At 42.6% G+C, this 14760-nt stretch overlaps 1 protein-coding gene across 2 annotated transcripts in view; it reads left to right on the forward strand.

Annotated features, from left to right (window-relative positions):
• RPS6KA5 (ribosomal protein S6 kinase A5) overlaps positions 1-14760 on the forward strand; it is a 154676-nt gene that overhangs the window by 23911 nt on the left and 116005 nt on the right. For both annotated transcript variants that reach the window (XR_012645911.1, XM_074996632.1), the window contains exon 4: positions 12345-12460. Coding sequence is in view for 1 of the 2 variants with exons in the window: in XM_074996632.1 (XP_074852733.1) it covers positions 12345-12460 (116 nt within the window). In the remaining variant the exon portion in view is untranslated. The remainder of the gene's footprint in view (positions 1-12344; positions 12461-14760) is intronic.

Consider the following 14760-nt stretch of genomic DNA (forward strand, 5'->3'; position numbering starts at 1 on the left):
TAGTTGTCATGAAGTTTAACTGTTAATTATTCATTTTCCATTTTTAATATTCTATATTCCCTCCTGCCTTTTGTGTGAGTTCAGCAGATCCAGTTTGTGAAGTTTGAGCATGCTTAGTACAGTAAACCCTCGAAATGCATGATTTCGAGTTGCACTTAGCTTGCATTAATGCACGTTAAGCACAACTCAAAATCCCACTCTCCCCGGCCCTGGCTCAACCCCCTCCAGCTCTGCATGGCTCCGGTTCAAACCTCCCGCAGCTCAGCTCACTGCCCCCCTTGTGCATGGCCCCAGCTCACCACCCCCGCGCATGGCTCCAGCCCCACTTACCACCCTCCACGTGGCTCTGGCTTAACCCCCCTGCCCCTGGTCTAAACTCCCATGTGTGGCTCCGGCTCATCTTCCCGCTCCCCCATGTGTGCAGCTCCAGCTCATCCCCTGTCCTGTGTGTGGCTCCAGCTCAACTTCACCTCCCTGCTCGCTTGCAGTCCTAACCCAGCCCAGGTTTAACCCCCCTGACCACCTCCCATGGCCCCAACCCACTGCCTGGCTTAACCCTGCCCAACTGCCCTCCCCCAACCACAGGATTTACCTTTCAAAAGGCGCTCCAGGTGCTCCTGCTGCTTCCCTGGCTGCACAATGTGCATTTCACTGGGGGAAAAAGCTGCCCTCCAACTTAACGCAAAATTTGAGTTATGTGAGGGTTTATGGGAACGCAACCCTTGCATACCTTGAGGCACTACGGTAGTCCCAAAAGTGACTTATGCAGAGGAATACCTATCTTCCTTCTTGTTCATGCATTACAGCGAGACTTAGGCACCCAGAACCTGGTGCTGGCTAACCATCTGCTTGTCTACAGGCATAACTGTTGCTACCTAGGGAACTTTTATCACATTTAGGCACCGAGTATAGCTCTGTATAAGTTTTGGTGGTAGCTATATAGGGTTTTATGAACCTCATTGGGGCCTGTTTCTGGGATTTGGTGTGTAAAGAGCCAGGTACGCAAGGCTATTGTGAATCTAGTACTTGTGGTTTTTGTGTTTCAGCTTCAATACTCTGCATGTGTAAGTTTTTTGTTTGTTTTTTATCCATGACTCCCTTGTCAAAATTCTATATGGCCCTTAGAAACATGGGAAGACAGACAAATAATGGAAATGCTTTTTCTTGAGCTTTTAGGGAATTTTGACTCCTTGATGTGACTGTGATTGAATACCATCTGCTTGCTTTTTGCAAAATTTCAGGCAAACTGTTTTTGCCTCCTTGAATATTTAGGAACGGACTCTCATTTTTGTGAGACATGCAGATAGTAAGCCATGTTTGTATACTGTATTTGCATGTTAGGGAGAAAGGATGTAAGAAAGTAGAGAGTGTCTTTAGCGTGAACTGTGAATCAGAGGGAAAGGAAATGTTCAAAGAGCAGAAAGTTTTCTTGTCTAGAGATGTTGCATATATTTATGTTTACATACATGCAGTAAGCTGTCTGCAGCCTGGTCAGAGATTTTTTATAGTATATTAAACTAAAAAATTAGAAGTCTTGTGATGGAATTTAAAGAACATGATTAAAGATATATCATACCAGAATTCTCTGAAGTGTATTAAAAGCAAGAATCTTACAAGAACTGAGGAGGCAAACAGAAAAGAGTGCTGTAAAAGAAGAAACCAAGGAAGATAAATATCAGAGAGGTAGCCGTGTTAGTCTGTATCTTCAAAAACACCAAGAAGTCCTGTGGCACCTTATAGACTAACAGATATTTTGGAGCATAAGCTTTGTGGGCAAAGACCAGCTTCATCAGATGCATCTGACAAAGCATGTCTTTGCCCACGAAAGCTTATGCTCCAAAATATCTGTTAGTCTATAAGGTGCCACAGGACATCTTGGTGTTTTTGTTTAGGAAAATAAAAACATTGTTGAAAAACAAAATGATTTCTTTGCATCAGTTGTCTTGATCTTCATGATTTTGGGGAGAGACCAACTCTTTTCTGATTAAAAATAAAAGATTGCCAAATTGAAATGTCAAAAGGAAAAAAAAGTTACATTTACCAATCAGGTCCAGATGAGGTATGCTCAGAATTTCTAAAAGAATTAAGTGACTAGTTGATTGCAAAAATATGGAATCTCTCTTTTAAAATCAGCTATTAAATAACCAGAGGGATGAAAGGAAGCAAATATTGCCTGTAGTTAAAAAAAGACTTTCCGGTAAACTGGATTGCAAGCCCATACACCATATTTTTGTAGTGAGTGGACTGGTTGAAGCGCAATGAAAAATAGAACAACACCTACCAGGGGTTGAACCAGCTAGGGTTTTGCAGAGGATGATGGTGCCTTGTGATCTATTGGAAATAGATATCAATAACGAAAAACCCACTAAAAATTTATTTAAAGAAAAATAAGTCGCGTAAGTCCTTTGAAAACTGTTACTGATGGACTTTTAAAAAGGCCTTTGACAAGGTCCCTCACTAAGGTATGAGAGTAAAATATTATCATACATCAGAAACTGTCCAAGAGAAACAAAAGCTAGAAGTAAGGGGCAAATTTAATGAGCACGGAAGGGTGCCAGAAGGTTCTGTACTACAGTGTTTCTAAACCAGTGTGCCATCAGGCATGAACATGTGTACCACAAAATTTTAGAAAAATTACTCAAGGAGAAAAAAAAATTCTCATTTATTTCAATTAGGCTACGTCTACACGTGCACCCAACTTCGAAATAGCTTATTTCGATGTTGCGACATCGAAATAGGCTATTTCGATGAATAACGTCTACACGTCCTCCAGGGCTGGCAACGTCGATGTTCAACTTCGACGTTGCTCAGCCCAACATCGAAATAGGCACAGCGAGGGAACGTCTACACGGCAAAGTAGCACACATCGAAATAAGGGAGCCAGGCACAGCTGCAGACAGGGTCACGGGGCGGACTCAACAGCAAGTCGCTCCCTTAAAGGGCCCCTCCCAGACACACTTTCATTAAACAGTGCAAGATACACAGAGCCAACAACTAGTTGCAGACCCTGTATATGCAGCACGGACCCCCAGCTGCAGCAGCAGCAGCCAGAAGCCCTGGGCTAAGGGCTGCTGCCCACGGTGACCACAGAGCCCCGCAAGGGCTGGAGAGAGAGTATCTCTCAACCCCCCAGCTGATGGCCGCCATGGAGGACCCCGCTATTTCGATGTTGCGGGACGCGGATCGTCTACACGTCCCTACTTCGATGTTGAACGTCGAAGTAGGGCGCTATTCCCATCCCCTCATGGGGTTAGCGACTTCGACGTCTCGCCGCCTAACGTCGATTTCAACTTCGAAATAGCGCCCGACGCGTGTAGACGTGACGGGCGCTATTTCGAAGTTAGTGCCGCTACTTCGAAGTAACGTGCACGTGTAGACGCAGCTTTAGTGTCCTAACCAAATTGCATTCTGTGATGTTACTCTTTTGGCCCATGTCTGTCAGATGGACATTACACACACTACTGTCAGATTACCTTATGGTTCACATGGTAGTCATGTTTTCTTATCAATCTTTAAGTTACAACGGTGAATTTTAAATTGAAGAGTCAAAAATAGATAGTTGTAGAGAAGAGTTTGACACATCCACATGTCAGTGATGAAGCTGAACATGAACATAAGAAAAAGTCAAAATTGTAAGCCAACATGATTGTGAGAGTATCTGAATGTTGTTTACAGGTGAACCGTTTTGCTCTCTTTTTGATATTGTCTTGTCTGTTGAGGAAAATTTTAAAACCATGCATTGCTGCCAACTTAGTAAAAATCACACCTTACAAGCAAACATCCATGCTTTACTCACAAGGGCATTTTTTTTAGCATTTGAAGGATCAAAATGAAAAACAAGTGCAAATGATGACAGGCTATCGCATAGTTTCTGATAATCTACTAGAAGCAAGCTACTTGGTCTGTGAAGGAGAGAAAGACACATACAGTTGCAGAAACGTTAATTTTACTACCATTCCAAGGAATAATAAGAGTAACGTTAGGTGGGAATGCATGCAGTGAAATCACAGACATTCCCCTTTCAGATGAGTCCCGTTGACATCAGCTAACATTGCAACTGTACTTTGAGAAACAAAATCAAGTTAAGCAGAAAATGTGTGCTGCAGCTTGATGAATCAGCAGATATCAGTAAATGTGCTTAACTCTTGGCTACCATCAGGTATACTGATGGAAATAGTATAAAATAATTATATTTCAGACAACTTACAGGTCATGTGCCTGGAGAGGAAATCATCATGGGGCCAGTGGCCTACCCGGGGGAGCAAGAATTGTAGTGGAAAATTCTTAATGTTTGCCCAAGCAGAGCTGCCTTCATGACCGTCAGAGTGAAGTGGTTTGTTAACAAGGTTAAAGAACAAAACCCAAATGTACCAGTGTCCCACTTTTTTCTGCACTGTGAAGCCTTTGTAGCCAACACATAGCTAGAAGAACTTTATTTAGTGTTAAATGGAGCAGTAAAGATAGTTAACAAAATCACAGTTCTTAAAATGGTGCCTTTTCTCACTATTGCATGTGGAAATGGGAGTAGAACTACAGGAGTTTTCTTTTGCACACACAATGCACAGGCTTTTCCTCAGAAGAGTTTTCTCATGTTTTCTTGCAGCTCATGAAGAGTTAAAAATGTTCTTGGCTTTGGAGAAATCCATGTATACAGACTTAATTGTTGGTGTGGCATGGTGTGCAAAACATGCCTTCGTAGATAATACATTTCACTGTATCTGTGCTGAACAGCAAAATGCAAAATAGGAATGAGAATTTGCAAATGAGAGTTTAGCCATCTGAAAGATCTGTATGCCATATTAACTGTTGTGGCACTTACTTGATTGTGCAGCCCCAGGACTCAATCATTCGTTTTGGGAGCTGTGATATAGAAGCTGGATTTGAAGGTTATGCTACAGTGCGTGCCAAATGTGCCTTTGAAGGAAATACAGTTCATTCCAGTGCCATGCTGCTGTATACAGCTTGTGGTTTTGGTGATGCCAAGTCATGGAGTTTTGATTTCCCTTTCTGCTTTCCACCAGAACTGGCTCTTTTAGGCTACATCTACGTGGGGAATTCACTGTTGATAGAGATACCTCAGCAGTACCTCTGTCAACGGATCATGGCTACACACCAAAGCGGCTTGGAACAGCGATCCCCTCACTTGGCAGAAAGCGGCCTCATGTGCTGGCCCCTTTTTCGACAAAACGGGCCACATAACCCCTGAAGGCAGGAGTGCTAGTGGGGAAAGCTCTTCCTGGCAAACCGTCCCCACGCACCCTTAAAGGGCACCCCCTCTACCCACACTATCTGCCTATGCTGACGTTTGCCTACGTCTTGGAAGGAAAGCAAAGCTGCTGCAGGGTTCCTTTGCCATTTGAGAGAGATGCAGGTCTTTGCAAACGGCTGCCGTGCCAGAGGAGTCCCTGGGCTTGCCCTGGCCTGAGGACCAGCTCTTGCTGGCCCTGCCACTCGCCATCATCGGTCTCTTCCACTGCATCTGGGAGGACAACCCAGACAGCCTGTTGAGTAGGCCTACAGTGCCTGAGCAACCCCCGCACCTGCTCTTATGCACACGAAAGCCTGGTGGTAGCCCACCAGCACCAGTTGGTGGGACTGCCTGGTTAGGGGGCAGAACTTCTGGATGCATAAGGAGACCTTCCTCGAATTGCGCAACTAGCTTGCCCCCGTCCTCTGACACAATACAAACATGCGAACCACCATTCCCCTTAAGAAGTAGGTCGCAGTTGACCTGTGGAAGCTGGCCACCCCTGGCAGCTACTGCTCTGTGGGCTACCAGTTTGGCATCGGGAGGTCCACTGTCAAGGCCATACTAATGCAGGTAAGGCACCCCCAAGCCTCAGGCCCTGCGTGGGGGGAGCAGGCAGAGTGGGTAGTGGAGGGAGGGGGCAAAAAGGGAGGGAGAGGGTGTCGATGGATGCAGGGCTCATTTGAGTCCAGGGCTGCTATTTCCCTCCTTCCCCCGTGCCTCCCGGATCCTCACAGGCATGTCCTGTCTTCTGCCCGGGTGGTGCAGGCCATCAACACTATCCTGCTGCCAAGGCTCATCCGGATCAGTGACACGGACACCCTCATGGTGGGCTTCGAACACTTCTGCTTCTCCACTTGCTTCGGGGCGCTGGACGGCACCCACATTCCCATCCAGGCCCTGAAACGTAGCACCTCCCTATACATAAATAGGAAGGGCTACCACTCTGTCATCATACAGTCCCTGGCGGACCACTGAGGACAATTCCTCAATATCTATGTCAGGTGGTCAGGCTGGAGCTGTGACACAAGTGTCTTCTGGAACTCCAGCCTTTTCCAGAGGACGGCACCTGCATCCTGCACCGGGAGCTGGCCGTCAGGGACATGCAGATGCCCCTGTACATTGTCAATAGTGTGGCATACCCACTCTTCCTGTGACTAATGAGGTCATATGTTGGGCACCTGAACCCCAGCCAGGAGCAATTCAAAGCCCACCTGGAACGGGCCCGGAACCCGTGAAGTTTGCCTTCGGGCACCTAAAGGGGAGATTCCAGTGCCTCCTGAACCAGCTGGATGAGGGGGAGCAGAATGTCCTCCACATTGTGGGCACCTGTTGCGCCCTCCATAATCTGGTGGAACACAAGGGGGATGACTTTCTTCAGGGGTTGAGGCCAGAAGATGGAGCCCCTACAAACAGCTGGGTGCTGCACCCAGCCACCAGGCGCCACCAGCCACACTCATAAGGGGTGCGCATCCGGGAGGTCCTGTGGGAGTACCTTGCCCATGGCCCCCAATAATCCTTCCCAGGTCACCTCGTGCCCCATGCCTGCAGCCCTTCTGCCTCCCCACCCTCACCCTTCCACCTCCCTGACCCTCGCCCAACAAAAAGGATGCGGGTGTGGTTGTAAAAGAACACCCTTTACTATGTAAAATAAAACAGAGTGCAAAACAATAGATAACTTTCTATTAACCAAAACCAAAACAACACGAAACACCCTCTGTATAAGAATAAAGATCTCTGTGTGAATTATGTATATACATGCACCTTATCAAACTCTGGGGCCGTTTCTACACACTTCCTTAGGAAGTGGCATGCTAATACAGGGAACGAAAGATGCTAATGAGGTGCGGATGCAAATTTCCCACACCTCATTAGCATAACGTCACGTGATTTGGAGTCCAGAAGACCGTTCTTCTGGACTCCAAAACGCCGCGTAGAAGCGCGGCCCCGGGGGGCGCCTTCCGGAAGGAGGACTTCCTTCTGGAAGGAGGACTTCCTTCCGGAAGACCCCCTCCTCCCGGCCCCTGTGGTGTCATGGTGCCCCAGAGATGGAGGGGTTGGCTGTGGTGGGGTCCCTGCCTGGGTGGGAGGCGAACCAGGTGCAGCTCAGGCCTCCCCGGGTTCCCTCCCCATGCCTTTCTTATTCAATAGAAAATGCTAAGAATCTTTCACTATTGACTCAAAGCAACATGATCAAATTAAAGGATGGATCCTCTTTAAAAATTTATCTTAGTGACAAGCCTTTGGACTTATTCTGTCTGACAATGGCAGACAGGTATGCAATAACCTTAGACTATGCTAGCTCTGTTTTGTTGTCATTTTTAACAAAGTACCTGTGCAGATTATGTTTTTTAAACCCTGACTTGGTCAAAACCAAAGAGAGCGTCTGAGATTTGTGGAGCAAGAGCTCAGAGTTGGACTGTTAACATTTCTTGCCAGGAATGACACTGCATGCCAAGGCACGCTCAAATTTCTTATTAAATAGTTTAGTTAAATAATTTCAACCTGGCGTGGTAGGGTGACACACAAATCTTTTATTACTGTAATTGTGCCTTTGATTGGAAAAGGATGGGAAACCCTGCTCTACTAAGATGGGTGGTATTTAATATAGTAATGATTTTGGAAAAGGGGGTTTTTGTAAGAATAATATTTTAGATTAGTCAGGAGAAGAAAAAGACAATAATAAAATAAGAAGGACTCAGGGCAGCTAAGAGAATGGGCAACATTATGAAAAATCAAGATCAATGTTGGTGAGTATAAAATTATTCATACAGGAGGGAGTAGTCTGAAGTACTAGTGCACCTTATTGAAAAAAGGATAACTTAGTGAAGATTTCTGCACAAGGTGGAGCAGAAGTCTAAAAAGAAAACAAAATGTTAAAATACCTAATTAATAATATCAAAAATGCTACAACGGCCTTCAGTAAATCAAAGGTGTACACAGGGACCTGAAATATTGTTTTTAGTTTTGATCATGGTATCTCAGCAAGTATGTTTAAATGGGGAGGATTCAGAAGCTAGTGGTACATATGGTTTGAGGCAAAGGGAAATCTTTTGTGTACAGAGAGATTAAAAAGATTAGAATTATATTATGTTTATAAAACAGATGAATAAGAGTGGACATGATAAAAGTACACAAAATGATAAATGGTATAGAGAAGTTAGATTGAATAGGGTTATTCATGTATCCTTATGATAAAAGAACCAGAGGACTTCCAGTGAAATTGAAAGGTGGCAAATTTAAAACTAATAATGAACAATACTTTTTCACACAATTTATATTAGTCTGTGGAATTCATTACCAGAATATTGAGGCCTAGAGTTGAGCAACATTCAGAAAGTGATTAGAAATTTACATGGAAAACAAGACTCTTCAGACTGGCTTTATAGTAAGAGAAGAAATATAACCTGCCCCCCTCCCCCATCCTCATCCTGCAGAACTTAGGCAACTTTTTAATTATTTGGGTTTTCTTATTTATCCTCTGCCTAATTCTGGTGCTGGGTGGTGCAAGTAACGGGCTGAACTCCAGCTAATCCCATTTGACTCCTTCAGACAGAGAGAAAGATTAATGCCAGTTGGAGAAAGATCACCAACACTACCACCCCTCCCACCACCCTCATCACTTTCTCACTTTTAGGGCAACCAGTTACCAGTGGTGATGACTGGTTCTCAATTCCACCTGTGGGACAAAATGGCTGTGTTTCTGCAGGGATTGCCGGGTATTAACAGAAGGCTGATAAATGGTATTTTGATGGGAAGACAAAAGATTTGTAAAGTATGCTCAGGCCTTGGTTTGATGTTTTGTACTCTTCTGCTAGAGTACTGGCACCTGCAGTTTGTTAAGGAGCCAGGATTGGTCTTTTTCTTCATTTTTGTCTCTCAGTACTAGAATTAAAGTGCAAGATCTTCTCTCAAAGTGGATGGTCTTTTCAGCAACCAGCCTGATGAACTGTTGATCCACACCACCATCGCTGGATCTTTATCCCTTGGTCAAAAGGAGGCCTTCTTATCCATTCTTTTCACTATCAGAGAGAGCTTTATGGTCATATGTCATCTTATTTTTTATTAAATCAGAGATATCAGCATCTGCATCTGCAACCTACCTTTTTTCAGAGGCAGTACAAAAGAGGTCTTTCAGATTTAGAGCAAAGACCAAATAATCTGTTTACTCATTTTTGAGCACAAGATCTCAGATTGATGTGAGGATTGAGAATCATGGGCCAATAAGCGAGGATCTGTGCCTTCTTTGATGAGCAATCAGAGGTTTACTGTGACAGGCAAGAGGGCCATAGAAATTGTAAAATAAAAATAAAAAAAACAAAAAAACCCTTCTTTCAGGTCCCCCTACTCTTTGTTTTTTGGGGAGACTTATAAGGCTATTGTACTTTCAGAAGGACTGAAAGTGTTTCTCACAAGGAGGTAACCAAATATTGTTAAGGTTGAGAGTTTTATCTGAGATATTTCTTAGCGCAGGAAAAAGATGAGGGATTTGCACAGTTTTAGATTTAAGAATATTAAAAAGATAAATTCTGTCTTCATATGTGAACCCAACACACCCATAATTACCTTGGTTACAACAATAGGTTGGTTTGAGACTATCAATTTAAAGGTCACATATTTTCTATTTCTGTCCTTCAAAGTAATTCAAAATACTTTCATGTCATATGAGTACCTGGCATTTCTAGTATAACATTTTCCCATTTGTCCTGAGCACAGTGCAAAAGTGCCTTTCTATGATGGCAGCACATCTGAGAAAGTATTGTTGTTGACATATATTTGACCAAAAAGTTGCTAAGGGCAACAGACACAAAGATCTGTTACATTACAGTGTATGGTTTTCAACCTCCATTGTTTTGGATCTGAGTCTGTTTCAGAGCTCATTAAAATTAAATCTTTGCCTAATCCAGAGAATTCTTTTCGTAGTCTCTGTTTTGAACTCAGCAGGAGCAAACAGCTTTTCTCGCAAATTATAGGTTTCTGAAAATAGACCAGTTTTGTTTTGGAAAGTCTAACCTGTCAGATTCAGGAAGTGGTGCTCTTTCTGAGTCTCATGAGTTTAATGGCTGCTGCCACTTACATGGTGCTGTTTACATGTCTCAAGATGAGGCTATGGCAGCACTGATGTCTCATATTTTACATAGGCCAGTCTGGACAGCCCTTTTATGTTTGTCACTTTTCAGGATGTTCTCAGTTTTGAGTAACTCTGATTACAATTAACTTTCCATTTTTTCCTCATCTTTACTAGGTCAGATGATTTTGGTAGGATAGTATTTTGATTTGTGTAATTGTATCAAGTCACCTCCATGTTCACTATCCTCCAAGAGTGACAGAATTTGAGGATAATTTTAAGAAGACAGAATCAGCTTTGTTAAACATTTATCTTTAAAATGGATTTTCTACATATCTGGTAGATATCTGAAAAATTGATGGAGGGAAAGATCTGAATGTGTGCTTATATAAATGCTTTGGAAGCTGAGGAGGTACTTGAAAACACTAGGAGCTAGATCCACAAAAAGACTTAGGCAACTAAATGCAACTTTAGGTGACATTTATGCTCCACTAAGATCCTCCAAAACCCTTGTTCAGATGACACTTAACTCAAGGCAACTAACTTCATAGGTACTATGAACCCATGACATGCACATTTCTGCAGTTAAAGTCCTCAGGGCACCTAAAAATTTATCAGTGAGTTTGTGCACATTCCCCTCAGTTTGGGTGACTCATGTCTCATCCCAGTGGAATCCTCAAACTAGGCATTCCCTGTGCCAGTCTTGCTCATAGTTTCTGATCCTGTAGCATTCTCAGAGCATACCTAAACCCATGAGTGGGTGATAGTTCCTCAGGGAGCTTTGTGCCTTTGGAGAACTGTGTGTAAAAGAACTCTGCCATGGCATCCTTTCCTTTTCTTCCCAGTTTTTGAGCACCACTGACCAAAAATCCATGTTCCATGCTTGGGGAGGCAAAGGGGGATGGTGGTGGCGCATGAGGAGAGTCCTTCTGGCAGTTTCTGCAAGCAGAGTTTCCCTACTTAGGGGGAATTCCCTACTGGCTGTATTTTAGCCTGCTTTTTGCTACGTAACTTAGTGAAGTTAGTAGATTGCTTGGTAAATAAATGAAAGACTGACTCTTTAACAGGAAAATTCTTTGTAATGTGTCTTACATGTGAGATAAATAGGTTTTTACTATTACTGAAATGCTGCATGAAAAGTGTACTTAAGGGCCTCGAATTTGAAAGTTCATAATCTCTCTCATATGCTTCCTGAAAGGATTTCAAATGTTTTTATATATATACAAAATAATATGTGTGTGCAGAAAGCTGTATTTGTGTATCTACTATGAATTTGAGAGAATTTATCTATGTTTGGCTCTGTGTGTGTTTGTTCAAGAACTCCTAAAAATGTAGAAGCTAGGACCACCAAATTTCATATACTCTTTCTCTTACAATAACTTAGAGCAAGGTATGGTTTTGGATGTGCCTGGAATGTGATTGGTTCTCATAAAACATACAGAATCATAAAAAAAGTCAGAATCACCAGACTAGTGAAAGGGGCTGGCGGGGAGGGTGTCCCTCTGTCCCCAGGAGTGGCCCAGCAATGAGCAATCATCCCACAGGCACACAATTCATATGAGAACACTCCTGGCTGTTCCCCTTCATAAGGGAAGGAAGGATAAATGCACAGTTTGCTGCATTCTTCACTATAGCAGGGAAGCATGGGAGGCAGATGACCCTGGAGTTGCCCCAGCCAGTGGATCATCACCCCTCTCCGGCTGTGCCTGCTGGAGCTGCAGTGGCGAGAGTTGGCTGGAGTAGTCCTTTCTGCATGGGGCAGCCTGCATACTGGACCCCTCATCCCCAGCCCCACTCCAAAGTAATGATTTAAATGAGGCGTGTACATTTTCATTTTATTTTCCAAAAAAGCAAAAAATATTTAAGACCTGAGCAATGCTAGCTAATTCTCGTAATATAAAATGTTGTTAAAATACAGTAAAAGCATCTAGTTCAGAATATTTGGTTTTTAAAGAAATGCTAATATGTCAAAATTTATGAAAAGCTTTTCAAAAGTGACATTACTAGATTATCTGTTTTAATTTGTAGACTATATAAATGGAGGAGAACTTTTTACTCACCTTTCTCAAAGAGAGAGATTTACAGAAAATGAGGTGCAGATATACATTGGAGAAATTGTACTGGCTCTTGAACACCTGCACAAGGTAAAGCAGTTTCTTCCATCAGTTCTTTCTTGTGAACTATCTCTTCATAACTATATAAAAAATAAAAAGGACTTAATATTTTTATTTAAAAATATAAAGCATGATTCTGTCCATCAGTTTTAAATATTTAATTAATTTTAAATTCTCCCTTTATTGGGTATTCAGCTTTAGTACCTTTGCACAGATTAGTGTAACAGTCTAGTGTCTGGCACTAGAGCCAGGATTTATTTTTCCAACTGGTTGTTGATTTCTGAATATATCATTTTCAAAAGTCTCTTCTTTCCATACGTGAAATATAATATCTTGCAGAAAGGAAATTAAAAAGAAAATACAACAAGAAACCAGAATACATTGTTGAAGAAAAGGATTCTTTTCTGAGGTCTGCAGGTGTCTGGCTGACCTCCAGAAGCCTAAACTTGTAAAACATGGCATAAGCCAGAAGTGAGCACCAGAGCTTCTGAGACCTGCCTCCTACACCTTAAGCTATGCCCTAATACAATCATTCTCATAAAGTTTTTGAGTTGTCTTAAAATTAATTACACTATTTACCCCCACAACTCATTTTGGAAGGCTATTGTAGAACTTCACTGCTCTGATGGCTAGAAACCTTCCGATTTCCAATGTCGATTTGTTAATGATGAGATTATATCCATTTGTTTTTGTGCACTATTGTCCTTGACCTTAAATAGCTCTTCACCATCCCTTGTATTTACCACTTATAGGCTACGTCTACATGTGCCCCAAACTTCGAAATGGCCACACAAATGGCCATTTCGAAGTTTACTAATGAAGCGCTGAAATGCATATTCAGCGCCGCATTAGCATGCGGGTGGCTGCGGCACTTCGAAATTGATGCGCCTTGCTGCCGCGCGGCGCATCCTGACGGGGCTCCTTTTCGAAAGGACCCCGCCTACTTCGAAGTCCCCTTATTCCCATGAGCTCATCGGGGGGATGCGCCCCCCGTCGGGACGCGCCACGCAGCGGCGAGGCACATCAATTTCGAAGCGCCGCGGCCGCCCGCATGCTAATGAAGCGTTGAATATGCATTTCAGCGCTTCATTAGTAAACTTCGAAATGGCCATTTGCATGGCCATTTCGAAGTTTGGGGCACGTGTAGACACGGCCATAGTTTCTGTAAGAGCACTGCTAGCCCCTCCTAAGCCTTCTGTTTGCTAGAATAAAAAAGTGAAGATCTTCAGTCTCCTATTATAAGATAGGCCTTCAATTCTCTGGTCATCCTAGCAGCCCTTCTCTGTGCCAGTTTGAGTTTATCTTTCTTGCACAGGGGTGACCAGAACTGTACACATTATTCTAAATGAGGTCTTACCAATTATTTGTACAATGGTATTATTCTCTATCTCTATTAGAAATGCCTGATGTGAAACTTACTAAGATTCTTTGCATTTTTCACAACTGCATTTCATAGCTGAATTATGAGGTTGCTCATAATGTTGAGCTCATGAGTTGCTCATGTGACTAATCTTCATACTTAGGTCTCTTTGCAGCTTCAAATGGTGAGTTCCCAATAGAAATTTTATTAAATCCTAAATACAGTGACCTTGCACTTTCTGCTATTGAGTTGCATGCCAGTCCTCTCACTCCAGTGTTTGAGACCATCCAGATCTCCGTGTATAGTATTCCTATTCTTCTCTGTATTGACAGTTTCTTCCAACTTCCCATCATCAGCAGATTTTATTAGCATGCTTCTGCTTTTCGTATCAACGTTGTTAATAGAATTGTTTTCAACGACTGATCTTTGAGGAATTCTAGGAGTAATTTCCTTCCAGTTTGACAGTTAACCTTTCAGGGTATCTTGTCACCTCCTCCCCTTTGGTCAGTTCGTTATCCACCATACAATTCTTGTACAATTTTCCATGTGATGCCACATCAAATGATGTGTTGAAGTTCAAGTGTATTAGATCTACTGCCATTTCCACTATCTAAAAAATTCAGTTATTTTTCTCAAAGTATTAAATCAGATTAGTTTGGCATGATATGCCTTTGGAAAACCTGTGATGCCTTTTACTCCTTGTACTATTCATTTCCATTAATTTAATAATTTTTCTTTCACAATTACTTTTAAAGCATGGCATGCTACTAAGGTTAGTTTAACTGGTCTGATTGTCCAAATGGATTTTAAAAAATAGAGGCATGATATTAGCTATTCTCCAGTCATATCATACTCCCCCTGAATAGATAGATTTGTGCGTGTGTTTCATACAGTCATTCTTATTGAAAACCAACACAAAAAGTACTCAGTGCTTCTAAAAGTCTAGCCACTTTTCTTTAGATTCCAAATA

Source organism: Carettochelys insculpta, chromosome 6 (genome assembly GCF_033958435.1).
Source record: "Carettochelys insculpta isolate YL-2023 chromosome 6, ASM3395843v1, whole genome shotgun sequence".
NCBI classification, from domain to species: domain Eukaryota; kingdom Metazoa; phylum Chordata; order Testudines; family Carettochelyidae; genus Carettochelys; species Carettochelys insculpta.